The sequence below is a fragment of the Amblyomma americanum genome, chromosome 2 (genome assembly GCF_052857255.1).
Source record: "Amblyomma americanum isolate KBUSLIRL-KWMA chromosome 2, ASM5285725v1, whole genome shotgun sequence".
Lineage (NCBI taxonomy): Eukaryota > Metazoa > Arthropoda > Arachnida > Ixodida > Ixodidae > Amblyomma > Amblyomma americanum.
The window spans coordinates 174,306,448-174,334,308 of record NC_135498.1 but is presented as its reverse complement, the minus strand read 5'-3'; the positions used below and the strand labels follow the sequence as shown (position 1 = coordinate 174,334,308).

At 48.7% G+C, this 27,861-nt stretch overlaps 1 protein-coding gene and 1 non-coding gene across 2 annotated transcripts in view; both read right to left on the bottom strand.

The window, feature by feature from the left end:
• LOC144120240 (uncharacterized) overlaps positions 1-27,861 on the bottom strand; it is a 52,579-nt gene that overhangs the window by 10,932 nt on the left and 13,786 nt on the right. Inside the window, exons 5-12 of the mRNA XM_077652641.1 lie at positions 25,358-25,436; positions 22,249-22,412; positions 17,294-17,481; positions 15,899-16,060; positions 13,043-13,651; positions 9,201-9,557; positions 6,092-6,566; positions 2,910-3,108 (exon numbers count right to left, since the gene is read on the bottom strand). Coding sequence (XP_077508767.1) covers positions 2,935-3,108; positions 6,092-6,566; positions 9,201-9,557; positions 13,043-13,651; positions 15,899-16,060; positions 17,294-17,481; positions 22,249-22,412; positions 25,358-25,436 — 2,208 coding nt within the window. The 3' untranslated portion in view covers positions 2,910-2,934. The remainder of the gene's footprint in view (positions 1-2,909; positions 3,109-6,091; positions 6,567-9,200; positions 9,558-13,042; positions 13,652-15,898; positions 16,061-17,293; positions 17,482-22,248; positions 22,413-25,357; positions 25,437-27,861) is intronic.
• Positions 3,359-3,432, bottom strand: TRNAT-AGU (transfer RNA threonine (anticodon AGU)). Its single transcript has one exon. It is a non-coding gene; the product is annotated as a tRNA-Thr (tRNA).

Below are 27,861 nucleotides of genomic sequence, written 5' to 3'. Positions count from 1 at the left end.
CGTCCGCGCAGTCACTGCTTAAAAGCAACGGCTGCACAACGACTCAATCGCAATAAACAGCAGCAGTCGGAGGTCCCACAAGTTGCTCTCCCGCCCCACAAATACGCTGGCACCACATGTAGGTCGACTCCACCCAATTTCAGACGGCCATTTGTGCAGAAAGTGGAGACAGCTTCAGTCAGCTTGACAAAGCTTTAATGCACTCTTCCTTTCATTTTGTGCAATCGCTTTTTGTGATAGAAAATTAATTTTGAAAACGCTTATTGTGTCACTCAGCCTTTCCTGTGTGCCTCAATTATTCAAAATATTCGCTTCAAATTCACTTCGAACCAACAAATCACTATTCGCACATAACTACTGAAAAATCAATGTAGATGGAATGGACCAGCAAACGCTGACATGAAAGGTCACTTACTCAATATCAAAGAGTTCAGCTTAAGGTAAAGACAATGCAGCGAGTTATGGAAAGAAAAATGCTAGGTGCAACTTTAAGAGACAGGAAAAGAGCAGAATGGGTGAGGGAACAAACGCATGTTGACCGCCTAGTCGAAATCAAGAGGAAGAAATGGGCTTGGGCAGGGCATGTACTGCAAAGGCAAGAAAACCACTGGCTCTTAAGGAGATAACGAAGTGGATTCCAAGAGTAGGCAAGCATAGCAGGGGGTGGCAGAGGGTTAGGTGGGCGGATGAGTTTAAGAATTTTTGTGGGCGTACGGTGGCCACACCTGGCAAAGGACAGGGTTATTCGGGGAGATGCCCTGCAGTGGGCATAGTCAGGCTGATGATGATGACTTAAAATCAGATATTTCATGATCCCGTTGATTTTATTTTTTGTTGCATTGCTTGCTTTTGTTTAATGTGTTATCATTTTAATCACTCCCCTCTGTAATGCCAAACGGCCCTGAGGGTATTAATAAATGAAATGAAATGAAAAATGTGAGTGCAGTAGCAGCCACCACCGTCTAAACCGTCTAAAGCCGGTGGGGTGGGGAGAGTTGGGTGCGCGGTGGAGTCAGAAGCACCTGCCTCTTTCTGTGTGCTTATCGCTCATTTAGCCTGTCTGATCTTGCCCTCCGAAACCGACTCATTACCTTGCATTACCGGTGCTCTCCATCGTCCCCACTCCTGGCACATGTCTGCTGTTGGTGCCTGAATCGCATGGCAGTGGTGATCGGAGTGCACTGCTCGTACTATGTCTTCTTTGTGATAGCCCGTTGTTTTGTGCTGCTTTTGCGCATTAACTGTTGTGGTGCCATGCGGCAAGACGCTACAAAAGCGAAAGCTGTGGAGACTGCTGTGTATGCCATAGAGCCCAGTCTGTTGTCAAATGGGTCCGCTCGTTGCAAACGTAGACATTCCTCTCGTGGTGGTTTGCTTTTTATTTTCATGAAACTTTCAAGTGATTTGGCCAAGTCGGCTGCTGCAACACCTTCGTTACATGAACGGTAGCCAACCGATTTTTCGGGGTCCAATAATCTGAACTTGCGCGATACTTTGGACTTTGCTGAGGAACTGTCGTGCACCTGATAGTAACTAGTACATTTTCACGACTGATAGTGCCAACAATACTGTGGAGATGGGTTTTTCAACCGAAAGTTCGTTATTTTGGCCTAATATAGGCAGAAGCGGGCATCGCTGTCACAGCCAGCCTGTTCTCCGCCACCGTGAAAGATACCATCTTGGATTAAAAGGGAATTGGTGGGCGCTGACAGCATAGTTAATACACTGACGGAGTGAATCAGAAGGACTGGCTTGGATAAACTTGGCTATTTGTTCTCTATCATTGCCATTCGAGATAATGCGACGCTCTCCGTTGCCATCGAGATGGCCTACAAGGAGCGTGCGGTAGCACTGAAAACGGTACAGCCGCGGCTTGGACGACGTCACCTGTGGTGCGGGGCAGCAAACATGGTAGAAGGGGGAAGGGAGAGTGCATTAGAAGGCGCTTGCTTCCGCTGACGTCTTCCCGTGGGTTACCTCTCGGTCTTCGTGATTGTCGCTGCCCCGTGCTAACCGACTGTTCATACTTCGCGCAGCGAGTGCTTTCGTTTGCAGCACGACTTGCAGCCACGTCACACTGTGTGGTATCGTGATGTGAGATGGTGAGGACATGACGAAAGCATGACTATGGCTCAGATACAGTCCAATAATTGGTTTTTTTTGGAGGAAAGGAAATGGCACAGTATCTGTCTCATATATCATTGGACACCTGAACCATGCCGTAAGGGAAGGGATAAAAGAGGGAGTGAAGAAGAAAAGAAAAAAGAGGTGCCATAGTGGAGGGCTCCGGAATAATTTCGACCACCTGGGGATCTTTAACATGCACCAACACCGCAAAGCACAGGGGTGCCTTACCGTTTTTCCTCCACAAAAACGCAGCCGCCGTGGTCGGGCTCGAACCCGGGAACTCCGGATCAGTAGTTGAGCGCCCTAACCACTGAGCTACCGCGGCGTGTGATACAGTCCAATATTATCGCTTGAAGGCGAAATATGGGGAGCAGCGATTTTCACGATTTTGAAAGCCAGTTTTCCGCAGAAAAGTTTTTTTTTTTAATTTATGGATTTTTTGCACTGTTAGATTATTCGGACCATTTTCCGGGTCCCGCCACGTCCGAAAAATCGGTCGGCGGCTGTACATATGCCTCAATGGGGGCAGCTTTGGGGAACTGAGAAACTTCGTAACATTGAGGATTTTGCTACATGGAGGTTCGTTCATCCAGACTTAACTGTATCCAATTTCCTGGCTTGTACCACGTTTGTTTACAATAAAAATTACACATCTGCAAGCATGTGAGGCTAACCTATAAGTCTAGCTTAACTCAGTTTACCCCTTTAGTGTCCATTTAACTTTTGGACGTTGGCTTAGAATCGAGTACACACGGTACTGAGCACTGGAGCAAAGCCCATACCTACAGCTTCCGTGACAGAATGGTTCTAGAGTGCAGTAGGCGTCTTCCGGTTGATGAGGCTGCCACCAGATGGTGGACTCTGGGGTGTGCCACTCGCAGATGTGGCCTCTTCTCCTGCAGCACCTCCACCACGGAGGTTGTGCAGCAGCTGCATGAGCGCGGGGCAGCCAGACACCACGTCGAGCTCTGCTTCCAGCGTCTGAAAATGTCAGCAGCAAAGCACCAGGGTGGTGTGAAATGCACACAAAACATGAGCAGGAGCTTGTGACAGGAGTTCATTTGCTTGACATGGAAGCATGTTGGTGAAATGTTTTTAGGGGAAGCCCCCAAGGTGGAGTAAATTTGTAGTAAGGGAGTAATTACTCGTTGGCATCCACCCAAGCGCAGCCATACGGCTACAAAGGAAAGCAAACAGCTTTCTCAGAAACTTCGCAGTTAAGGAAAAATTCGTCCTGGTCCGGGGTTCGAACCCGGGACCACCGCTTCACTGGAGCAGTCACTCTACCAACTGAGTTAACCGGGACGGCAAGCTTGTGGTAGGGCGAGAGCGAACTGATAAATAACTCGAAGTGGGAACAGCGTTGGTCAAATGTTTTTAGGGGAAGCCCCCAAGGTGCAGTAAATTTGTAATAAGAGAGTACCATATTTACGCGATTGTAAGTTGGCTTATTTTTTTTAATTTGAAAATCTGAAGTGGGCGGCTCGACTCGCAATCGAAACAAAAACATCGAAATATAAGTAAAGGCGAGACAAACGAGATATCGGGCATGCCACAGCGTGGTTGCACTTTTACTGTGTGGCTCCGTCGTATCTCTCTTGGTGCTGGCCTTAAGTAGCTGCTATGCCAACGCGCAGAACTGGCATCGCTTCTCCGCGCGTAGGCGGCGGCCGATGGCGCTATCGATAAGCAGCAAACTGGCACCCCACACGTGGCTGTTGACTGCGGTTGCTGCCGGATAACGTAATCGCGTTTTAAGGAAAGCTCTAGCATCCAAGTTTTCTTTTTACTTTCAAATGCGCACTCAGCGCTCAAGGGAGCGTTGATAGCTGATGGAAGGGCCGCTGTTCCAATCGAGGCGGCACCCCCCCTCGGTACGTCAGCGGTGCCGGGGAGTGTCGGTAGCCGATGGAAGAGTTGCCGCCATTCACGCGTAGTTTCTCTTTGGTTCCGACGCATTTGGCTACTACCGGCCGCGTTTTACAAGCTTTCAATGTAGTGCTTCGTCAGTCATCATTTGTGCTCCAGCTTCGGCAAGCGACCACCGCTCGTTCAAGGCTACATTCAAAATGGCTGCCATTTTTTACGCCGAAGAAACAAACAGCCATGCACCGGGCTGCAAGTTCGATGTTTGGAATAGGTGATACAGGTGTGGCAGCTGCAGAGAGGAAAATTTTCAGCTGTTCCATGCGATGTCGTGATGTGGCTGTTTGCGAAGTGCGGGATTTTGCTGGACGACAATGTTAGAACGACAGGCTGTGGGACCACAGTAGCGACCACGACGGCAGCGCTAGTGAGTGTGGACGAGTAGTCCACTGACTAATGCATTTTCATTTTGGAATGTGCCCATGGGCACGCCCGCGTGTGGCAGCCGATAGCAGCTGGTGATAAACAGTGGCCGGTGGATAATGCTATTGCATTCAACTATTCAAGGCCAAACTTTAACAACCTCGGAAGTTTTTTCATTTCTCGGAAATGTAATTTGGGGGGTCGACTTACATTCGAGTCGACTTATAAACGTGTAAATAATAACTCAATGACATCAACCAATGCCAATGAGTAATTACTCCCTTATTACGAATAATAGTACTAAAGTATTTCATACTCGATTCGATTGAAAAGGCTGGTTTTTGAAGAAGCAAAATGCTGGCTGCTGTAATTTTCAACAACTTTATTTGTCAAACAGCATTCGATCAGTATACCGTACTTACTACATAATGAAGCCACGTTTTTTTTTTTCTTTTTCAGGAAAGCTGACGTTAACTGAGGGAGGGTTCATTATGGGGGAAAGAAAGTTTCAACAGATCTTTTTGTTAGCCAAAATTTCATACCATACCATACAAAATTTCATATCTGCTCATCCTTATGCTGACTCGCCCACTCATCTGCCCATTTGCCCGCTCACCCATCCTTATGCTCTCTCGCCCGCCTGGCTGCTTGCTTCCTCTGCCGCTCACTCGCCCAGCTGGCTGCTCACTTGCTTGCCTGGCCACTCGGCTGCCCGCCTGCTCGTTCGCTCACTCACCTGAACAGCCGGCCGCTCGTCTGCCTGTCTGCTCGCCTGACCATCCGCTCACTTGCTGGGCTGGTCGGCCACCTGGCCACCAGCCGGCCGCTCACTCGCCCGCCTGTCCGCTCTCTCTCGCACGTCCATTCGTCCATCCATCCATGAACAAAAACGTACGGTCTACAAGTTCTGTCTCAGTGTTGCTCGCATTCGTATATGGCTGGTGTTAAGCATCGTCCACTTCAAAAGGTGTTTGCTGTATGACGACGCAATCCGATGATTTCGCGACTGTCGACAGCGGCGCCCAATCACAAGAGAAAGTGAACAAGCTGAACACTGGCCCTGACAGTCAGGTGCACACTTTTTCATGCGAGGTTAAAAGAAAAAAGTTAATTATCATTTACAAAGTGGGGAGTGGGTTCAAAACGTCAGTAAATATGTATATTTGCTTTGGTAGTTACACTTCAGCGAGCAAATCGCCTGATGCTCTTCAATTGTTCAGAATGTGACTTATATCAATAAATGATCACTGTTCGAGGCGTGCAAAGCAATGTGTCACCACTTGCTGTCAAAATGTTGGCATAGTTGTTTTCTTTTTGAAACTCAGAAAAGAACCATGAGGCTGCATGACAACCTGATCAAGGTTAAATGTCCAATGCAAGGGTTTTTTGGCAAAATCAACTGTAGGCTCTGAAAAGCCCGTTTATGGGATATGAAATGCTTTCCAACTGAACAAAATGAGCTTCAGAAAGCAAAAGTTATCCGGAGACTACAAGCACAGCTCAGGGTTTCTAGAGAATGCTGAAAAACTCAACCTGGCTCTGCTCCAATGTGCAATTCTGGCAGCTGCTGACTCAGCATTGCTCCTTCGTGAAAAAGGATGCGATTTCTGCCCCGCTTTATGTACTGCACTTCAAATAGCTGGGGCCTCCCCTATCTCTTCCTGGCTCCACGCACCTCGATGACACGCTCCAGCATGGTGTCGAGCTTGTCGATGTCGTCTGTTGCCCGTTGGTAGTTGTCCTCGTAGGCCTTGCGGAACCTGCCAAACTTGGCGGCCAGGGCACGCAACTGCTCCTCTCTAAGGAGCAGCTCTTCACGCAGGCGCTCCACCTCTTGGCGCAACTGCAGCTTGGCGCAGATGGCATCCGCCTCAGAGGAGAAGCCCCGCCGTGACAGCTCCTCCTGCAGCTGGCGACCCTGCTCCTGGTTGACAGCAGCCAGGCACCGGTTCTTCTCCTTCAGGTCACCCATCTGCTGGAAGAGGAGCTCCACCTCCCGGGCGTGGCCATCCTGGAGGGTGGCCATCTGCTGCTCAAGCCGCTGTGCCCGCTCGCATGCCTGGTCCCGTTGGCGGCGCAGCTCCCCAGCCTCCAGGCCACACTGGGCCTTCTGGCAACACACCGTGTCCAGGTTCTGCTTCAGCTCCTCACTGCGTCAATCAAGGGCACTTCTATCCCGGACACCTTCCGTTCTAGGACAATGCAACCGCTACTCCCAAGTATACAACAGAGAAAAAGTACTGCACAGGGATTTACAGAGCAGTGGTGCAGGCACAACACCTGCTAACACTGGCAGTATTTGGCCATGCAGAATACAGGCCACAGGCATTCCACTCTGCACTTTGCCAAATATACATGGAGACAGACAACTCCAACTTTCTCAGCTCATTCTGGACAATCAAAAGTAAACTGCGTGCTGTCCTGCACCACCTCAGTTCTTAGTCTTTTCACCAGGCCTCATTCCATGCAACCGTTCTTATTTCATCTATGTTCAATACTGCATTTGTTGGACTGCATAGAAAGTAGGCTAGAGCAACCTTGATATCTCAAACACGGAGATAACGAATCGTTGACTGTATTGAACTCTGTATTGAACTATCGTGCTGGTGTTTCAGCACAGTGGTGTTTACTCTTCATCTAGTTTTTGTCTAAAAAGTTGCGCTGTCTTCCATCTTTCATCACCCCGAACCACCAAATAGCCTTATCAGGCACACTTGCATCTTACAAAATCTATTTAAGAAGCACATCTAACCAGTACTTTATACAGTAGGGTCCCTTTAAACAAACTTGAATGGACCAGAAAATCTGTTTCGTCTTATCAGAAGTTTGTCTTAACAGAAGTGCCACTAAAAAGGATATGCGACCATGCTATGTGTGTTGATATACTGTATGAAAACTATGAATAAAATAGCCTTTCAAAGCGAGAATAATTGCAAACAGACCATATATTGGAATATGCATGAAGTGAGATGAAGACAGCAGAAACAAGCCCACGTTATCCTGCTTAAAAATGGCATTGGTGTTTTTTTTTTCATCATCTCCTTTTTCTCACTGTATCCAACAAGGGCTGCTATTCATGTGCATGTTTCTGATTTTTGCTTTCCATCCAGTTCCGATTACTTCGAAGGTGCCCACCAGGGCACCTTCTGTTAGCTCTTACCAACCCCACAAGTAGGCACACCAAGTGCCTTTCAGTCTGCCACAGGCGATGCGCACAACGCCGCCATCTCGCCATCTCTGAGCTGCGATAACACGTGTTGCAACACTGCATCAGCTGGAAATACGACCCCGGAGTTTTTACGCCTCAAGAAAACGAGCAGCTGTACATTGCTTATGCGCTCCTTATAGTCTGTTGGGGGCAATGCACGGCATGCGTCGCATGTGCGGTGCCGAGACCCGACAGGTGCAATGGTGCCCTGCCTTTTATGCACTGGCAAGAAAGCTTGCTCACAAGACAGCTTCCACACAGTTTTACTTGAAGGTGCGCAGAAGCCGTCTAATGGGGGTTGCACTTTCTAGTGTAGAAGAGCCGCCGCGGTGGCTCAGTGGTTATGGCACTCGGCTGCTGACCCGAAAGACGCTGGTTCGATCCCGGCCACGGCGGTCGAATTTTCACGGAGGCGAAATTCTAGAGGCCTGCCTGTGTACTGTGCGATCTCAGTGCACGTGAAGGAACCCCAGGTGGTCCAAATTTCCGGAGCCATTCACTACAGCGTCCCTCATAGCCTGAGTTGCTTTGGGACGTTAAACACCAATAAACCAAAACCAAACCTGGCGTAGAAGCATTTTATTTTTTTTTTCTTGCCGCTAAACTGAGTCACCCCCGTTCGCGGTCCCTGCGAAAGTTCGCCTTATCTGAAGGAGATGCGAAACAGTTAAGTCTTAAGCAGATTTTTTTGCACACACAAAGTCCTATCGGAAGCCAACCAAATGGTCTCACATTGTTGATCCTGTCCGAGAATTCGTTTTAACCAAGTTAGTCTTAACGGGAGACTACAGCACATTAAATTCAGTTGGATGTAAAACGAACATATCAAATTCGCCAGCACTAAGCTGTATCCACCCTGACGACAAGCAGCAGGCTTCAGCGCACAGCACTACATGAATGGGTTGGGATCGGTGTGGCAAGCATTTGCACCATGGTATGGTTCGGGCTCTCTCTCATATGCGCTGACAGCACCACGGAAAATAGAGTGGCATGGAAGGTCGGTAGCCATGCGGGCTGGCCAATCAGTACATGTTTGCCCCATAGGCATCTGTAATACCCATGACATGCCATGGAAGTAGTAGCATGGACGGTTGCAGCCTTGCAGTAATCGTGCGATGCTACGGAGAGGGCAAAAGTGGCAGCGCTTACTGTATGCAGTTGCTTTCGGGCTGACGCACCCATGACACCCTTGCTATGTGGGCAAGCCATCCGCAGGTATCACTTGGTTCACCACTGTTGTGTTCAGACGGCATTAAGAGGGGAAGCCAACATAACTAAAGTGCGAAACTCTGCCTTCTCGGCATCTGGCACTGGCAACTTCAAAACGACATCGAAAATTCCAAGCGGTCTCTCCTCATTTTCTATAAGTGCCCCTCAATTCACTGTTTGTTTACTTACTAAACTGCGCAGCTCTCGCTTGCAGTTCATAAGCTCTCATGCTAGTGCTTTTCATTTCGCCTTCGTTGAAATGTGGCCACAGCTGAACCCGTGATGTAGCACTCAGCAGCAGAACACTATAGCCATTACAACACCATTGTGGGTGCCAATGCGGAAATGACCAGCCCACTATACTCACATCTGCTCATGGTCGGTGCACAGCCGTTCCTGGACGCGCGCCTGCATGAGCGAATGAATGCGCACCAGCTTGCCCGACAGGGATGCCAGCTCGGCCACAGCCTGTTCGTGGCTGCTGCCGCTACCACTGCCGGCCGTGACGCCAACGCTGCCGGTCAGCTTGCTGCCGTCAGTCGCCATCACCGTGCGGAAGGGCGGCACCGTGCCCACGGGCTTGCCGGCGACCGATGACTGGGCCGCGTCATCGTCCCTGGCCCCCTGCAGTTGCTGCTGGCTTCCAGATGACGCACTGCTGAGGGCACCATTTTCAGAAGGACCAGCACCACTGAGGACGCCGTTGGCAAGGCAATGGTTGGGCCTGTCAGAGGAGAGTGGCATGGTTTGAGGGTAGCGCATACCCAAGCGACATGGTGCATTTCTAGACACCGGATTATGATTATCTTCTCATAATTTGTTGGCACTGGTGTGGAAGCTGCAAAGCATACCCAAGCATTCAAAGACTGCACTAGTACAACAGTGTGGATGAGAGACCCTTTGTACTATAGGGGACAAAAGTCTTGAATTTTATGTGAAAAGCGATTTTGGCACCCAAGTGCCATATTTGTTTGCGATCATCTGATTTCACTACAGCGGCGTCACATGCCACCTGACAGCCGTGGCTAGTAGCAGAGCAAAATGCCACCTGCCACGGTGAGAGCGGGGCAATGGACATCTGGAAGGTGGTTGTCACAGGAAGATCCCAGAGGGTGGCTAGCAGTGTAATACGCCACCTGCCAACCGTGGCAGGTGGTGTGTAAAGAGCCATGTTCAAATTTCACATTATCGACTACTGTAATCATCTGTCAATATTTTCTTCTAGTTAATAAGTTCCTGGATAATATAATTCCCCAGTAACTATGATCGTGATTTCGTCAAATTCTGATTCTTAAGATGGGCTTTAGTAACAAACATAGATTTGGCAACGTAGCAGCGAGCAAAGCACAGGTGTACAACTGCCAATATCGCTTCTCCAAAATACATGAGCGCAGGGGGATGAAACGTTTGAAAACGTTGATGGAGACAATGAAAATACCCCCGGTACTTTCGCTTTTGCTGTCAAAGGAGTGGATAGGTTGCGACCTTTCTTTAACACTAAGAACAATATAAATGTGAATATATGCCTGACCGACCTTTATGGAAAGTGTTAGAGTCAGTAATTGCCTTTCTACTCGAGTTCCATTTTTCGAAATGTTAAGGGGTTCTGAGTCGTGCTTTCCAGGACAATCAGCTTTTTCCTCGCATTCTTTCAGAATATGCATAAACGAGGCTCTGCTGCACTCCGTGTTTGCATTGCTCAGCCATACCTTCGGACACACTCCCATCTGATGATGATGAAGCTAATTACTCTCCAGCTACATTTAAACAGGACAGGCCTTTGTCGTGCTACGGACACAACCAGTCGACAGTGCTGGTGGTCATGATGCAAGAGCTCTCACGCCCATACTGCTCCCTTCTGCAAATGGATTCCCCACTGCACACGAACACACGGCATGGGCAGTGAACACCACTCTAGCTAGGTTGCCGGCAGCTCTAGCTTAAACTTCCATGAGTATTAACTGCAAGGGAGCCCATATGAGGAGTAACCAAAGCAGTGCACTGAAAGAGTAGCTCTCTCTGTCCACTCTGTGAGTTTGGACCAGAAAATATTGCTGGCTCTGATCAGGCCCCCCAACTGGTAGAAAGAGGCCATTCTCAGCACGGCCGTAATCCTCCCGGATCCACTTGAATCATGAGACTACAAACAGTCAGTCCTTTTGGGAGAGCATCCCCTACAGTCCATATGGTCTGGACATAGCTGGGTCTACTACTGGTTCAAGAGTGCTTGCTGTTGGGTAAATTGTGGTAATGGTATGTGGGGTTTGACGTCCCGAAGTGACATGTGTGCGAAGAGGGATGTAGTAGAGGCCTCCGGTAAAATAAACTTTGGCCACCTGGGATTCTTTAAGGTGCACTCACATTGCACAGCAGATGGACATTTCTGAATCTCGCCTCTACCGAAATGCAGCCACCGTGGCTTGCTTAGATTCCGCTACTTTGGGATCAGCAGCCCAATGCCAAAGCCGCTGAGCCACCACAGCAGAAACAAGGAAAAAATCATTTCATCATTCATAATTAGGTAAAAAACAGATGCCATTTCCAGCTGGATTCTCATGCCCTTCCAGCTGTAAACCCTTCAATCCGAGCTGGAACGACATCTGTTTCCAGCTAAATTACTGAACCACAGATAGTGTCCAACTGGAATGGCTTTTTTTTTTTGCAGCTGGAATAGCTCTATCTTGAATCTACTCCATTTACTGCTGGAAAACATCACTCCAGCTGAAAATTCAGGCAGAAAAGCACTTTTCCGGCTGAAATGAGTACCCCTGATGAAAGTCTGCCTTGGCTCAATTTTCATATAAATAAGTGAATCAATATACATTGATTAAATTATTGTGCCAGGTGACTTTCCACTTCTGCTGCAAATAAAAAATGGCCAGTATGATATAATCAAGTAAATACGGTAACCGTATGCTTCCGCCCGTCCGCCGTCACGCCTAGCATGACCGTGCACCTCTGTTTTTCGGAACCTGTAGTCCTGACGTGCACAGTCCGAGCGCCTGTCTGTTTGACTGTCCTGCTGCTGGGCATATCGAAATTCAGCGGAGTTTGGTCCGCGTTCCCTATCTGGGAGAGCAAGAAGTTTTTCTCCTGCCGGATCCTGATAACGAATCGATGGAAGTCCACTATTTTCGCTTCATAGGCTGCGGGCAGGCGCTGGCAAAGCGTCGTTCGCCTCCTGAGCGAGAGCCCATTGCGCCGCATAAATCGTGTGGCCCACTCGTTACTAGCGCGGAAGTCTTGCACCCGGATGCCCTCCTTTCTTGCGATTACGAGCGCCTGGTTCCGTATCAAATCAATCAACACAGCACACCCATCCGCTTGTCGAGCCTTCATATATTCCAATAAAGAGGATTCGACGGCAGGAAATTTCCCAGTCTTCGGTCCACGGAAGGCCCGGCGCGTCTTACCAGTCGTCTTGAGTTCGTCGTGCTGCCGTCTCCAATACCGGACGCAAAACTCGTTGACGCCGAAGTGTCTGCTGGCGGCGCGGTTGCCATGTTCCAACGCATACTCAATAGCTTTTAGCTTAAAAGCAGCTGTGTAGCTTGCGTAGCGTCCCATGGCGAAGCGGCACAAAGAGCACGGTGCAACACGCAAACAAGGCATACGAGGCCTACGAGACACCGGAGAGCTGGAGACACCTTCGCAAAATGGCGTAGCGGTGGTGAGTGAATGAGCGGTAACGGCGGTGGCAGCGGATGATAGCACAGTACCGCCACCTAGTAGCACAAGTGCCCAACCATGGCAGTTAGTTGTGGCCGCAGTCAATAGATGGCGATCGCTACGACAAGCAGACGGCTCGCAACAGTAATTTTGGGGGTGCGATGATTATGCGGGGAAAAAAAATTTTCAAATTTTTGATAGCCAATGTGGGGGGTGCGAGCATTATGCGAGTGCGAGCATTATGTGAGTAAATACGGTAGTGTAGCCTCTGGAATCCCGGCCCGAAATTCAGTGTCGATGCACGCAGTTTACTTCAGCCAAAATGCTGAAGTAATCAGTAATCAGAACGCAGAAATTAGCCAGTAATGGCAACACTTGCATTTTCTTTTTTGTGCTTTTCCAGCTTACAAAAGCTCAGTTTTCAGAGAAAGCAGTCCCTTTGCAATTAGAATGCGGTACGCTATCGAGACAGGCCAACTGTTATTTATCCTCGGTATCCTTTTAAACAGCCTGGCCACTGAAATAATGCAAGTGCCTGACCTGAAGAGTGCTGCGCTGTCGTCAATGTGGAAGCCATTGGGTCTGGACGCGATGGCAGCCCCCAATACTCGATGAGCTTCACCGGGTTCAGGTCCTTCGGCTGTGGACACTGCGCCACCAGTTGGGAATTGCCCCGTCGCCATTCTTTCCCTGAGCCTGCCACCACTACCCTCACCACCATTGGCAGCCACCACACCGTTGCACTCCACAAAGGTGTGTTCCAAAACACACGAGTTCCTCCTCTCGGCCAGTTTCTCACCGATCTCGCTGCCACCATTGACGGCCGAATGATGCTCGACGACGAGAGGTGCACTGGCGAGCCGGTCTCTGCCATCATCCGGCTGCCCTGGCATCCGAGAGACAGCGGCTGCCTGGAGGATGGCCTGCACGAGGGAGCTGTGCTCAGGAGAGACGTTAGGTGGGAGCTCGTCGACGGGCGTGCCGTAGCTCGAGTCTGGCTCGGAATCACCGTTGGCAAAGGTGGCTGCGCCGTCCAGTGGCGGCAGCGGAATGGCGAGTCCAGCACGGTCCTTGCGCGGTGGGAGGGCGACGGAAGGCGAGTGCTCATCGCCCGACCCTTCCAGGTCGTCCATGATTTCGTCCAGAACCGGCATTGAGCACAAGGAAAAACAGAGGCTGTAAAAAGCAAGAAATATTTCGGGACAAAGAGAGTTTCGGTAGAAAATAAATATCAAAACTCTGCCATGTGCTGCAAAAATTCAAGTTTACTGTCCAACTACAGTTTGACCAGCAATTGATTGGCAATCCAAACAGTACTTAATTACAGTGGAACCCCGTTCATATGTTTTTCACCGGACCACGAAAAAAAAACGTAACAGCCGGGAAAACGCAACATTGAGGAAAGGTCCGAAAATTAATGAAAACAGTGCAGATTTGCCTTGAAACAATTTATTTCGACATCAAGTGAGCTTAGGTCTTAAAAAAATCGAGAATGGTCGATTGCCGTTTTTTCCGCTCGCTGGAAAACACCACGCATTTCTCGATGGCCTGGAAAGCCGCATTGCTCTCAGCGTCGCTTTGAGGTGCGACGTGCCTGCGGAGGAGGTCCAGAGCCGCGACGGCTTCTCCAAAGCTCGGGTCCGCCAACTCCCCGGAATCATGCGGCTCATGCTCCTCGTCGTCATCACAGTCTGAGGCTTCACTCGCGACCGAGTCTGCAACGATCTCGGCGATACTCTGACACTCGGACGTCACGACAGCAGCATCCACGGCGACGTGGTCGTCATACGTGACTCCCGTGGCACCCAGCGCATTCAAAGCTTCACTCAGCTCTTGATCATGAGAGGCTGCTTCTGTCTCTTCAGCTTCTGTGGCAGTCTCCTCTCTGCCGTCCATGCGAAAGCCACACCGCACGAAGCAGTGCTGTGCAGTTGACGCGCTCATTGCAGTCCACGCTGAAGCGGCATTCCCTTGTATCTCGGCACGCTTCGAGACGATGCTGTTAAGCGTCGAGGGTGGCAGACCAAGATCCTTGGCGATGTCGACTCTTTTCCGCGCTGGCTGCCTGTCGACTGCGTTGAGAACATCCAGCTTTTCCTCGAGGGAAAGCGCCTTGTGCTTGCTCGACGCCATCAAAGGACGACAAATCGCTTGCGGCGTAGCGAGGCCCGACGAGGCGTAGGCAGCGTAGGTGTTGACGGGAGGACACCGACGACTCTGATGGGTTGAACCGCACAAACAAGAAAGACTGGATTAGCGAGGCCTGACGAGGCGTAGGCAGCGTAGCTGTTGACGGAAGGACATGGGCGACTCGAATGGGTTGAACCGCACAAACAAGAAAGACTGGATTGCTGCGGGCCCGCGGGTTTTACTTGCTTCGGCTGACGAGGCAGTGGCCATCTAGTGGCAATCTCTCCAACTCGCGTGCGGCTTTTTATGGCCTCCGAGATTACCCACACGCGTACAAGGGGGTGATCTCGGAGGCCATAGTCTTGTAGCCAATTCCGTAGCCAAGTTTGGCCAAGACTCGTCAAAATGGCGGTTAGCGCGCGTTGCCCGGACGGGTTCGGGGTGCCAGGTTGCGACGTATCATGCAGGAACGCTTTCACAGCTACAACGTAACAGCGGGGTACCCAATACATTGGATCCTATGGGAGCTATGCCGGGACCGGACGAAAACAACGTAACAGCCGGGAAAACGCAGCAGTGAGGAACGTAACAGCGGCGTTCTACTGTATAATACAAGGAGTCCTGTCTGGAGCAAAGCAGCACAAGAAATGGCTGGCAAAGAGCATACTTTGTCAGCTATTTTGAATATGCGACCATGATGATAATGTGAAGGCAGCAGCAGCAACTTTGATCTCTAACATGACTCAAACAGCACCAATACCTGTGGTGGGATGGGGGATTAGGGTCGAAGCCATTTGCCCTTCCAGCTTGTCCCCTCTCTAAATGTGGCACACTAATGTTGCCACAGAAAACAGGCTATGTCCTTGCACCTCTCTTGTGATTTCTCCCAGCTTCAAAGCAGAACTGGAGGCAGTGTGGCTGTAGCTAGTATCGTTCAGTACAGAATGGCTCCAACCAGCTGTATGCCCCCATTTTTTTCACGAGCCAGGTTTTAAATCCCATCAGAGAACAATTTCAAGACAACAAAAACATAGTATCTACTGAAGCTTACTGTAGGACATGAAAGCCTTTCAATTTGAAATTAGGTTCAAAGACAGGCGAGCTTCAATTAATGCGGGTTTACTGTACTAAGCCGACAGTGATGACTTGTAGCTTAAGCCAAAGAATGTCCTCCATACAGCTAAATCTGCAAAAATAAAAAAAAAGTGAAACCAATTCAAGTGTGCCACATTGGAGCGTGCACAGTAAAAGGAAGTTGCACGTACCTCTGAGTCCAGCTGTAAATGCGACGCTGCAAACAGAACACTTGTCTTGAGGAAAGCCTGCAGCTTGGCTGACAGCTGTGCCAGGGCTTGCCCACTGCTGGCCCCAGCCTCCACCGTGGGCCGCTGGGACTCCAGCTGAGACTCCAGCTGGGAGAGGCGCAGGCTGAAAAAAAAACAAAAGGTGGCATGAAAGCCTACTGACATGACTAAAAAGACTGGCAGAGCTCACAGAAATAGTTGGAGCAGTACCACTACCAGCAAGCTAACTATGCTCACTGCGGGACAGAGGCATCTCCCATGTCCCTCAAATTAACCGTTCTGTGCCAGCTGTGGCAGCCACTTTCCCCCAGCAAACTTCCTCACATCATCCACCCACCTGTCTTTCTTCCTTTCTCAGCAAGACTCGCTTTCTCTTGAAATCCACTCCGTTACCCTCAGTGACCATCGGTTATATTGCTTTTGCATCCATTTCTTCTTGATTTCAGCTAGGATGTCTTCCCCTGGAATTCCATCCATCCACTCAGCTGTCTTCCTTTCTTTTTACCTTACCCCTATCATTTCACTTTCCACAGCTCAAAGCACTGTCCTCAGTTTCAAAGCAGCCTTTCTGAATGACAACGCATTAATTGATACCAGACAACATGGGTTTAGACGAAGGTTTTCCACCATAACTTTGCTCATAGAAACAGTTCATGATTTAGCACCAGCTTTAGACAGGCAAGGCCAAGCTGACATAATATTCCTCGATTTCGAAAAAGCATTTGACTGCCTCTCTCACTCCAAATTACTGCTGAAACTAAGACCCATACTAAGGAACAACACCTTAATTAACTGGATTCCAGAATACCTGTCTTTACGGAAGCAATGTGTTCAAGTCAATGATGCAGCTTTTTCCTCCGCAAACGTGCACTCAGGCATTTCACAAGCCTCAGTTTTAGGTCCACTATTCTTTCTGATTTTCATAAACGATATCGTCAGCGATGTACGCGTCAAGATCAGGCTTTTCGCAGACGACTGCGTCCTGTATCATGAAATGCGTAATGCGAACGACCAGGCAGTTTTAAACACCGCCATATCTAAAATACAAACTTGGTGCTCGAAATGGCAGATGACTTAATCTGAAAAAGACCACTGCAATTGTGGGCCAACCGTTTGCCGCAGAATCTCCCGGCTGGCGTGAAACGATTCTGCATTTCGTGCAGCATAAACTTACTCGTTAAGTTAGTCTAGCTTGCCGCAGAGGTTCGAACCGGTGACCTATGTTAGGTGGACGTTAGGTGTGTTAACGCTCGATATTTGATCCCTGCGTCAGCCTCGGCTCATTTTTTTGTGCAATATGCTCATCAAGAAAGGGCACCCTGGCAGCATGGAAGACATTTGAGAAAGGGTTACCCACTTCTTCTGCTGGCACTTGGCAAACAGCTTGGCGCAGCGCTGGTACAGGACCCGCGAGGTCTCCAGGGCTGCCTCGAGGAGCCCACGCAGGCGCCGCATCTCAGCCTCCGACTCCACCTGAGCCTCAGCCAGGGTGGCTCGCTCCGCCTGCAGGAACTCGCAGCCTTCGCGTGCCTCACCCAGCTGAACCTGCACACACACGCGGCAATTGCACAAGTCACACCACCTAGCATCAAAACACACATTGCACACGACTCTTCAGCAGCACCACACGCGTTACCAATAAGGGCGGGCAAATATTCGAAACTTCAGTTCAAAGTGTACTGTGCTTCTGCCATTCAAAGTACCCAAACCTCACAAACATTCTCAAGTCGCAAAATTTCCTAGCCATCTGAACTCACTGCCGAACATCATAGCGTCTTCACAAGTTGCAGCATCTGATACCTGTAATATTGCTCAACTTTGTTTTTGCCCTTAGAATCGACTTCCAGCGTGCAACCAAAGCACATGTGTATGAACGCTAAGGCTTTGAAACCAATGCACTGACAATGACCGACAGCTGCTGTGCTGCTGCACGCTCACAGATTGCCAAATAACAAGAAGCCCCAGACGGCACATCAGTATTAGTATCATAAAGCCCCGAACCACTGGCAGAGAAAACAAGCTAGCACCAGAGCTTCTACCATTTTCGGTCGCTACGAGAAAGGATGCGGTGCACACGGAAACAGGAGTACAGGAGAATGGGCAAAGCTGCAGCCCATGTGTGTTGTTCTGAAGTCGTCCCTTTCATTCAATACAATTCTCGCCTATTATCAGAACCTATAAACTGCGTAACTTAAAGCCATTGGGGACAACAAGACTATGCCTGGATAACACATGACTTTTCGTTTTTATTTGACCAGCATGCAATCAGGCACAAGTTTGAATGGGGCGATGGGTGTTGCTCATCATTTGCTCACTGAGCGGCTTGTCGAGTTCGATCATGACATACCAAAAAAAAAAAAAAAATACGAGCTCCTGCTCGTGCTTGAGAACATTGCGATGCACCACGTGTTGCCTTCCCCGACTGTAGTTGCTATCGGACGCTAAGTGCAAGATCCAGCCACTGGACACGGGCGTCGTTCGCATACTCAGCATGTCCTATCATCGATGCATCACCTAGCACATGCTGTTAGCCATCGACATGACAGGTGGCGTGTTCCGGTTCAGAGATCTTCGTTGTGCATTGTGGAAATGACTGCAACCATGTGGATGGGCCTGACTGTGGAGTGCATCGGGAATTAAAGTATCGTTTATGGGCTAAGGAACAATCGAGGATGCTGTTGAACATCTAAGTGATTACACGTACATCTATATGCAGCAACGCATTTTTGATGCACAGATGTCCAGACATAATATTGCGTGGGATGACTTCGCTGGTGCGGACCATGACACTGGCATCACAAAGCCATACATAGATAGAGCCATTGTATACAAAGTATGAGCACTTTCCAACTCTCAGAATGCCAATGATAATGATGAGGAGGCCGATCTGCCACCAGATGCCATGAATACTTTAACCGCAATTAATTATACCATGCTCTTAAAGTGGCTTGTTAGCGCCTCGGGCCCTGGCAAGGAACACACGTACGACCACTGTGGAAAGCTTGGAAAGCGCCACGATATGGTTTCCTTTGAACAAGCTGAAGTGCATAACGAACTTTTCTAGGAAATAAACACGAGTTTCATCAGATTTCGCATTACCGGCTGTAAAATAGGAAGTCCACTTGCTATGAACCTTGGAAACAACGAACACAATCCATGTACATGACAGTCTGGTTTGCTATTACTGGGCTCCATTGTACCTGTATAACACTTTTCGAAATTAATGTCCATGATCATGGACCACAAATGGCCACGACGTGTTGTCCCACACGCCGAACACTGCCTGAAACGTTGAATATGTGCAACGTTGCCTCAGCGCCCCTAACTCGTCTTGTGCATGGGGCATTCACGCCAGAAAGAACGAAACGCTACGCTGCGCTAAAGCCAGAATGGCATGCACCTATGCTTGCAGAGTGTTTCCTTGCAGGGACACACAGCCGGCACAATACGCGTCGTAGTAGTGTGCCGTCTGGCCTGTGTCGCTGGGACTAGCATGCTTTGCATCGCAGTCGCACTCAAGGTGCTTTGAATCTAGCCACAGTTATCAGAAAAGAACTAACCTTTTCACCAGTTTGCCATCACACAATAGGTTCATATTTAAGTAAAGACATGATTGATTTCCACAAGGCCTTCGACAGCAAAGCACGTGGGAAAGCAGGCCAGATGAAGGGCACCTCCCACTGGCGTCCATGGATTGAACGCTTAGCGCACCGCTTCCAAACTGTCGTTCAAGCCGCCATTACTGTCAGTTGAGCGGTGGATCTCGGGAAGATCTTAATATCATGTGATGTTTGCAAGTAAAGTGCTCTAGCAACCTGTTTTACTCCCAGCGGTTAACTTGCGCCGGTTGTCTGGCACGTGTTGCATTGCCCATACTTTCAATGCATTTTGTAATACAGTAAAAGCTTGTTAATTCGAACTCGAAGGGGACCGGAAAATTTTTTGAAATAAGCGAAGTTCGAATTATTGAATGGGCGCTAGAATGAGCGGTTATAGCGCCCCGCCGCACGGGCAGAACCCGAAGCACTCGCATCTAGACTCGCTATTGTGAGCTAGGCACTACTACATGTTTGTGGCGGGCATATTCTGATAATTAAATTCATCTGGTTCTGTTGGCAAATGAAATAAATTGATCGGCCAGTTATGTGCCAAAAACAAGTACTGGAATGCATTCGCGTGAGCAGCGACCTTTAGTGCTGGAATATATGACGCTATTTATGCTCCAAAACATGTTTATTTACGAAGGGCCATCAAAATTAAAAGTAGGTAATCAGCGAAGTGCATTTTCTCGCGTTTCTTCTGCCGAGACTCCATGAGCATCATCTGCAACTTGCCCAAAGCTCCTGCGCAACGTCAGAGTTCTCATTGAACATCGAGCGCCGATGCTACTTCACGTGCACTTGGCGGTAGCATAGTCTCGCCGCCGCCGTTGGACTCATCACTGTCAGCTGTTCTCACCGCACGTGAGCCCTGCGACGTCTGCTGGGAGCATGCAGCCTCAATTACATCGGTGACACTCAAGGGCTCTAATGTCTCCACGCTGCTGTCCACGTAGCTCGCGCTCGCGGCACCAACAAAAGCCGTCATCACCCGAACCCCGAACCGCCATATTACGTTGTTTACACCACGTGATCACGACCCAGCGACCGTGGCACAGTGAAAATCTGGAACGGCTCGCGCCGCAGCATCAGCAGTGCGGGCGAGTGTTCCAGCAACGAAAACCTGCTACGGCATCCACCGGAACGCAGGCTCCGTGAGCCTTGTGTACTCGGCTTTTTCTCTTTTACATTGTTTTACATCTCTGGTAAATTTGGAGCATGTTTTACTCGCTACGCTATCTACGAGGAGCGGTGTCAGCTAGTGGCTCCTAGTTCAAATAACTGTAGCGGATGGCAACTTGTTCGAATTATCAGGAGTTTTCCCCCACTGAAGTACATGGGGCTGTGCCGGGGCCAGGACCTCTGTTCGAATTAACGAGCTTTTACTCTATTTGAAGGATTGTCTGCGACTGCATTAAACTGTCATAAAAATGTTTGCCACTGCATAAAAGGTGGACACGTAACCGGGGCTCTCCACTGTGGCTGAAAAAAATTTTTCGGAACCGTTCCTCATCAGAATAAAAAAAAGTGCAGCCCTTACACCCATGCAGCCCTTACAGCCCTAAACACGGTAAAGCACTCACACTTGCAAAACGAACAAACTAAAATCCGCACTGATAGGGCTATACCAAAGGTACTGAAAAATGCAGACTGATCAATCTTAAAAATTATTTTTTGCAGTCAATTTGTATGCCTGGTTCGATATTGTTATGCTCACTAATTTGCACATTTCGGTACTTTATTACACAGCTCACATTTCTACACATTAAACTTTTAACACTGGAATATGATAATATCCAAAGAGTGTGCAAGTGCACACGCAGTGCCTGAAGGGGATAGTGATGAGGTTGTACTCAACAGGGCCAATCCATGCCAGCAGCCCAGTGCGGCTTACTGAAATCTGCTCAGGCAGAGTGCGTGGATTTAACAAAGCAAGATTCAGCCCTATGCAAGCACGCAAGCGCTGCCCAGCTCTGCCTTTGCTGGCTGCAACGAGGCTTCGGATAAACATAGCCACATGTATTTTACATGACAGAGTTAGTCTCCCACTCAGCGGAGAAATTGGGATTAGTCAAGAGGTCATGTCATCACACGCTGAGCTGTAGAAGGGAAATGATTAAAACGAGATCAATTGTAAATATGAGGTTGCAATATGACTCAGACATCATTATAACATGTAAGAATGGCAAAGTAAATTAATTCTGGTTTGAAGAAAATTGGGTAATTAACCGGGAATTGAACCAATGACACTTGGGTTGCAAGTCAGACACACTACCCCCAGGCCCCTGTGGCACTTTTGTTCGACTTGGTTAAAAAAAGATGTAGTGTCTTGTGGTGTATCACATGGTGTAGTATGCCTACTGATGTATGCTAATTAGTGTGTGAAATTATAGACAGGTAGCAATGAAAAAAGACCGTAGCAAATGGCCATTAACACTGTCACATCATACGGTTAATAAGGCAGAGCTTAATTGTTCCCCTTATTTTTCTAGCAACCTGTTACATGTACTGGCTTTTGGCATAGCAACACCACGTCCTCCTGCATCTGTCGGAGCATTGCCACAATAAGGCAGTTGATCGGCCAACTAGGCTAACCAAGAGAGCCAACAAAAGTGGCAGGCCGAGGCTGTACAAACCAAGAACTTGGCACCACTAACAGAACAATTTTGTCGAAGAAGCAGGTTCCCTTGCGGATGAATCTCTTGCTACCCACCTGCAGGTCATGGAGGCGTGCACGCAGGCCCTCGTGGGTGGCCCGCTGGGCCTCCATCTGCAGCTGGTAGTCGTGCAGGGCATCCCGGCAGGCCGCCACCTCCCGCTCGCTCTGCGCCAGAGCCTCTGCAAGCCGGTCACAGCGGCCTCGTGCGCGGGACAGCTCTGCAAGCGCAAGAGAGAAGAGAGACAGAAATGGAGTTCTTTTGTGAGCAAGATGCCGCAAGAAGATGCAAGAAGGCGCCAAGACAGCTTGAAAGGTCTTGACCATGCATTGCTGGAACATGTTTGTACAGCAGCATTGAAAGCAGGGCAATGCATCAAACTGCCTAGCCTTGTCCATTAAGAAGTTGCACACTTGAAAACAGGCAGCATTGGGTGCTTCTCACTGTGCGTTTACTTTGAATTCATTGTAACACTTTTCCTGCTGTCTATATACAGCAGAACCTCTTCGATATGCTCACGGCTTGTACGATATCCCCAGTGAATGGGCTCAAAATTTGGCGCAGTAAGAACGAGCCAACCAGTCAGTTTTTCTTGCGAATAATGTGTTCCTAGATAACATGGTTTGATGCCAACTACGTTCAAAGTCTCGACGGATTTGGATGGCCACCAGCAGCAAATGTGCAAATACACAAGCAAGCCGAACTTGGGGGCACACAAAGAGCTCGAGTGCAGCGGCAGTCGCATGTCTCGGTGGCTTCTCAGTGGTGACTAAATACAAAGGGACAAAGCATAAAAAAAAATTACAACAATGCACTAATATTAGGTTTGTGCGAACATACGATAATTTAATATACAGCAGAAGTCAGTTACAGTAAATTTCGGATATAGTAAAGTGAAGCTGCGGTCCCGTTTCGCCTTCCATAGACGACTATACATTTCTTTTCGGTTACAGTAAATATTTTTTTGGAAGAAATGGCTATAGTAAAGAGCGTATGGCTGTGGCGATGTACTTCCCGCGTAATGATGACATCACAGTAAGCATGAATTCTAGGATCATGAGGCCGATACCGATTGCGCTCTTTGAGGTGGCTTCACCACCAAGTTCGAGGGCCGCTGGGAGAAGCCAACTTTTTGATGACTCCGAGCCCGTGAGGCAAAGCTGGCTATGAACGTACAAAGAAGGCGGCGCGGGTTGCTGAGAAAGGAAAGCCAGTAAAAGTAAAGTGAGGAGTAGAAAAGGGGTCAAAGGGCGTGTGTTAGTAGCGTGGCAGTGAGAAGCCCGCTGAACTGTGCAGGCAGTTTTGCAGCACTTGACTGTTTCTTAACTACTGCCTCTTAATGGAGGAAAACTCCCAATAATTCAAACACACTGGTATCCACAATGGTTAATTCGATTTCGGAGCCCCTGGCTTACACCGCTCTTCACAGATAGAAGCCAGCCCACAGCAATTACCAACATGCTGCAAATTTGCCTGAGATTAAAAGAATGAAAAAAGAAAAACAAGGCACCTGCACGTGGCATGACACACACATTTAGAAAAAAAAAAACGTTGTCGATTGGCTATGAGCTCCAAGAATGCCACCTGAGACGGTCGTACGGTCTTCCCTGCTGGAGCATTGGCCGACGCATTGGGTGCCACCCACGCCAGCAATGCTCCAGTGCAAGTCTATGCAGGGTTTCTTTGTGCCATGGTCGCTAGGCCTGTCATGTAGAGAGCAGCTGTAGTTGAGGTAGGTATTTGTGATTGGTTGCCATAGTTGTGCGTTTGCAGGGGCACTGCCTCCTACATTCTTTCAGTGCCCAGCAGAATAAAAAAAACACAGAGCAACATCAAAACAGGGTTTCCCGCTGCTGATCATGTGCTTGCCTGAATCGTCAGCATGAGAAGTAATGTTTGTAGTAAAAGCCCGTTAATACAACCCGCCTCAATTCCCAAATCTGCATATATTTTTTACTGCCAGTGCAGTCCTGGCCAGCGTCCATGCAGGTCTATGGCATCGGACACTCGCTGATTCGGATGCTATAGGCCTCGCGCTGTTTATTCAAATGGGCTCCTGAAAAGAAGCCGCATCCAGTTATGACTGGCATGGCAAGTGATCACCAAGATAGCCCTACTCAAACCTGAATTCCATGCTGCAAAGTTTCACGCACCTGTGATGTGCGCACAAAGCAGGCGGGGTGAAAAAACTCTCAATGCCGTTTCTGAGCATGGTACCATAGTTTCTGTTTCACTCTTCTGAGCTTCGCAGAAGCCCGCAGCAATCGGCATCAGCCAGCCAGCCAACCAAGCGCAGCTGCGTGTAGCACTGTTTCGGACGCTGACTGGCACCACTGCGCATTTCTCTCGCTTCCATCAACGTGATTCTTCCAATCCAGTGAGGGTGCCAAAACTGCATATTTGTCACGTGCCACCCACTGTTCATGCAGTGAAGCGTTCTCACATGCTACGCGAGTGCTTGTGAGGGGGCTCCACCGCTTCTGCAATCTACCGTGAAAGATGCCGAGAGGGACCCTTATCATTTTGCAGCTGTTCTGCTTCGATGCTCCCGGCAGTATGCACGCAATAAAGTATCGATGGAAATGTGAAAAACAGCCACTGTCGCACTGTGCCCATTTCAAAAGCAGGCAATCACTGCGCAGTCTTTTTAGCAAAAAGATTTACCGTGATGCAATGAATCTTGTCAGTTTTTTCGGAGTCATTCGATCATTCAACATTTTTCCAGTCCCTTCAAGTTTTAACTAAGGAGCTTTTACTGTCTCTGCATAAAAATTGAGCACTTTATTCCCTTTTACGCAATTTCACGACACGACAAGTGTTAGACAAGGATTGCTAGTCACTGAAAATGCCACGTCGACATGGACCCTATATAATTTGACGCTTAAGCGATGGCTCCACAGACCACAAAGGGGGCGCCCTAGAAATTCATGCATCCATATAGGCCTGTGTCAGCCAGTGGAGCCAGCCAACACCTGCAATTAACCCGGTGCACCTCCTTATCTGATTCAGACAGAGCGGTCAGCAAATGAATGAAGAGGTGTGAGAGTACTTGTGTACCACCCACAATGCATCTGCAACCTAAGCACACATCTGGTGCACCCATGTGCGTCTTCAGCGTATAAATGCTGAACCAGTGCTTCAGCCGCATCCGCTGTATGCACCCACCGGTGTCCCTCTTCTCGAGCTGCGACAGCAGGTCCACCACCACCTCCGCTGAGTCGTCTCCGCTGTCACTGCCCAGAACCTGCATCCAAGACGCAAAGAATTGGGTAATTGCCATGCATGTGCAGAAACCCTATTAGATTCATCCCATATTTTCACCACTAACTACAGTTTCAATCAGGTAAACTGACTGAAGACTATCAATGCTTTTCCAAAACAATGGCAGGTTTAATATTTGCTCCATGGCATAAGCAACAAATATTCTGAAGGCTGTCCAGTCATTATTTTCCATGTTTTGCACATCCATTTCTTCTGCTAAATATTCAATTCCAAAAGACACCTAGCAACGTATTCCTGAATGATCACTTCTTAGGAGTACCAATTTCAGTGCGATTCAGTGCATGTGCACTGGATGCACCCAAGGAATGGGACTCCAGGAAACAAATTTGTAAGTGCTTCCCATCAGCATCAATCTGAGATAGAGCAGCCTTTAAGGAACACACATCACAACACATTTCTGAAATAAAAAAACTTGGAGATCGTTTACACTTGGCCTTTAAAAACAGAACGCGATAACACTATCCTGCGGCCTACGCTTATTGCCAGCCGCTATCTGCTGCTGCGCGCGGGCGCGCCCGTGGGCACATTCCAAAATGAAAATGTATTAGTCGCTGGACTATTTGCCCACACTTGCGCCATCGTCCTCATTAGCGCTGCCGTCGTGATCGCTGCTGCGGTCCCACAGCGCGTCGTTCTAACGTCATCGCACAGTGAAATTCCGTAATTCGCAAACAGCTGCATCATGACATCGCGTGGAACAACTGAAAATTTTGCCTCGCTGCAGCTGCCACACCTATACCACCCGATGCAAACGTCGAACTTGCGACCTGGCGTGCAGTTATTCTATTTCTTCGACGTAAAGAATGGCAGCCATCTTGAATGTAGCCATGACCGAGCGCCAGTTGCCTACCACACCCGGAGCATGAATGACAACGGATGAAGCACTACATTAAAAACATTTGAAACGCGGCCGGCAGTAGTCAAATGTGTCAGAGCCTAAGAGAAACTACGCGTGAGCGGCGTCAGCTCTTCCGTCAGCTACCAACACTCCCTGGCACCGCTGCGGTTCCGAGTGGCAGTGCCGCCTCGTTTGCAACAGCGGCTGTTCCATCATATACACTGACGCTCCCTTGAGTGCCGAGTGCGTGATTGAAAGTAAACAAAAAACACTTAGACAACGCCTATTAAGAGTAGAACGCGAATGCGTTATCGCGCCACCGCCGTTTATCAGCAGCCACAATGTGAGGCCACATGTGGGGAATGGGCTGGTGCCCGTTTGCTGCTTATCGACAGCCACCTTCGGCCGCTGCGCGCGGAGTGGGGATGTTGGTTCTGCGCATTGACATAGCAGATGCTCAAGGCCAGCAACAAGAACGATGCGACAGAGCCGCGCAGTAGAAATGTAACCACGCTGTAGCATGCCCGATATCTCAGTTGTCTAGTCTTCATTTATGGTGCGATACTTTGGTTTCGATTAGAAGTCGACCCTCCCCCACCTCGGATTTTCAAATTTTGAAAAATAGGTCGACTTACAATCGTGTAAATAATTACCGCGCTCAGCAAAAATTGATTCTCTGTGCCTCTTTCTGGGTATAGTAACGTTTGTACTGCAGCAAAAGATGTGTTTATTGCCAAGACAAATGGATTTAAAAATCTTCATGGCGGTCAATTCAAAATTGATGTCCTTACCGAAAACAAGGGGTCCCTACAGTTCTTAAGGGCACAGGGTAAGCCCTATACTTCCCATGCATTTTAGGCCATGTTGAGGTACATGTTTCTCACTAACTAATAACAGTAGCCTAATAATACATATATCATTGTTTGCCAAATTTTGTGCTCTTTTTACTGAACTAGAATATTTGAAATGTGTTGAAAATTCGATTTTTAATAAATTTTTTCCGGTAGTACACAAATCTGGCCTTTCTTTGCGCATTTCAAAATTCATAACAGAATAACTGCTCAGTGAAATTGCTTAATTCTAGTTCAGTAGTTGGCAACACTTATGTAGATGATTGCAAAAAAAAATCAGCCGTCTGTCTTGAAAGGCATTGGAAATAATGGTACCTTTGTAAGAAAAAACACTGTTTCGAGATAATAGAGCGTAAAGAGAAAAAAGATGTGAAAAACCATTTTTTATTCGCAGAAACGCCTCCATAGTAATTGGTTTAATAGCCCCCTGCTTCGTAGTCACTGTCGCCGTCATTTTTTCGCTTTTCGGCTTGTCGTTTTGACTGTCGGGCCTCTTTTGTAAGCTGTCGTGTTGCTCGGTCCGCAAAGTACATGCGCTTATGGTCAGCTTCCCTCAGCCACTTGATGGTGTTGCTCCCTGGGTTCAATCCACACGCCTTCAAAACGTTGGCCCGTGCGATGCTACCATCATTAAATGAAAGAACAGCATCCAGTGTTGCCATCCGTAGGGTCCGAAGCCTAACAAACACATTCTTTGG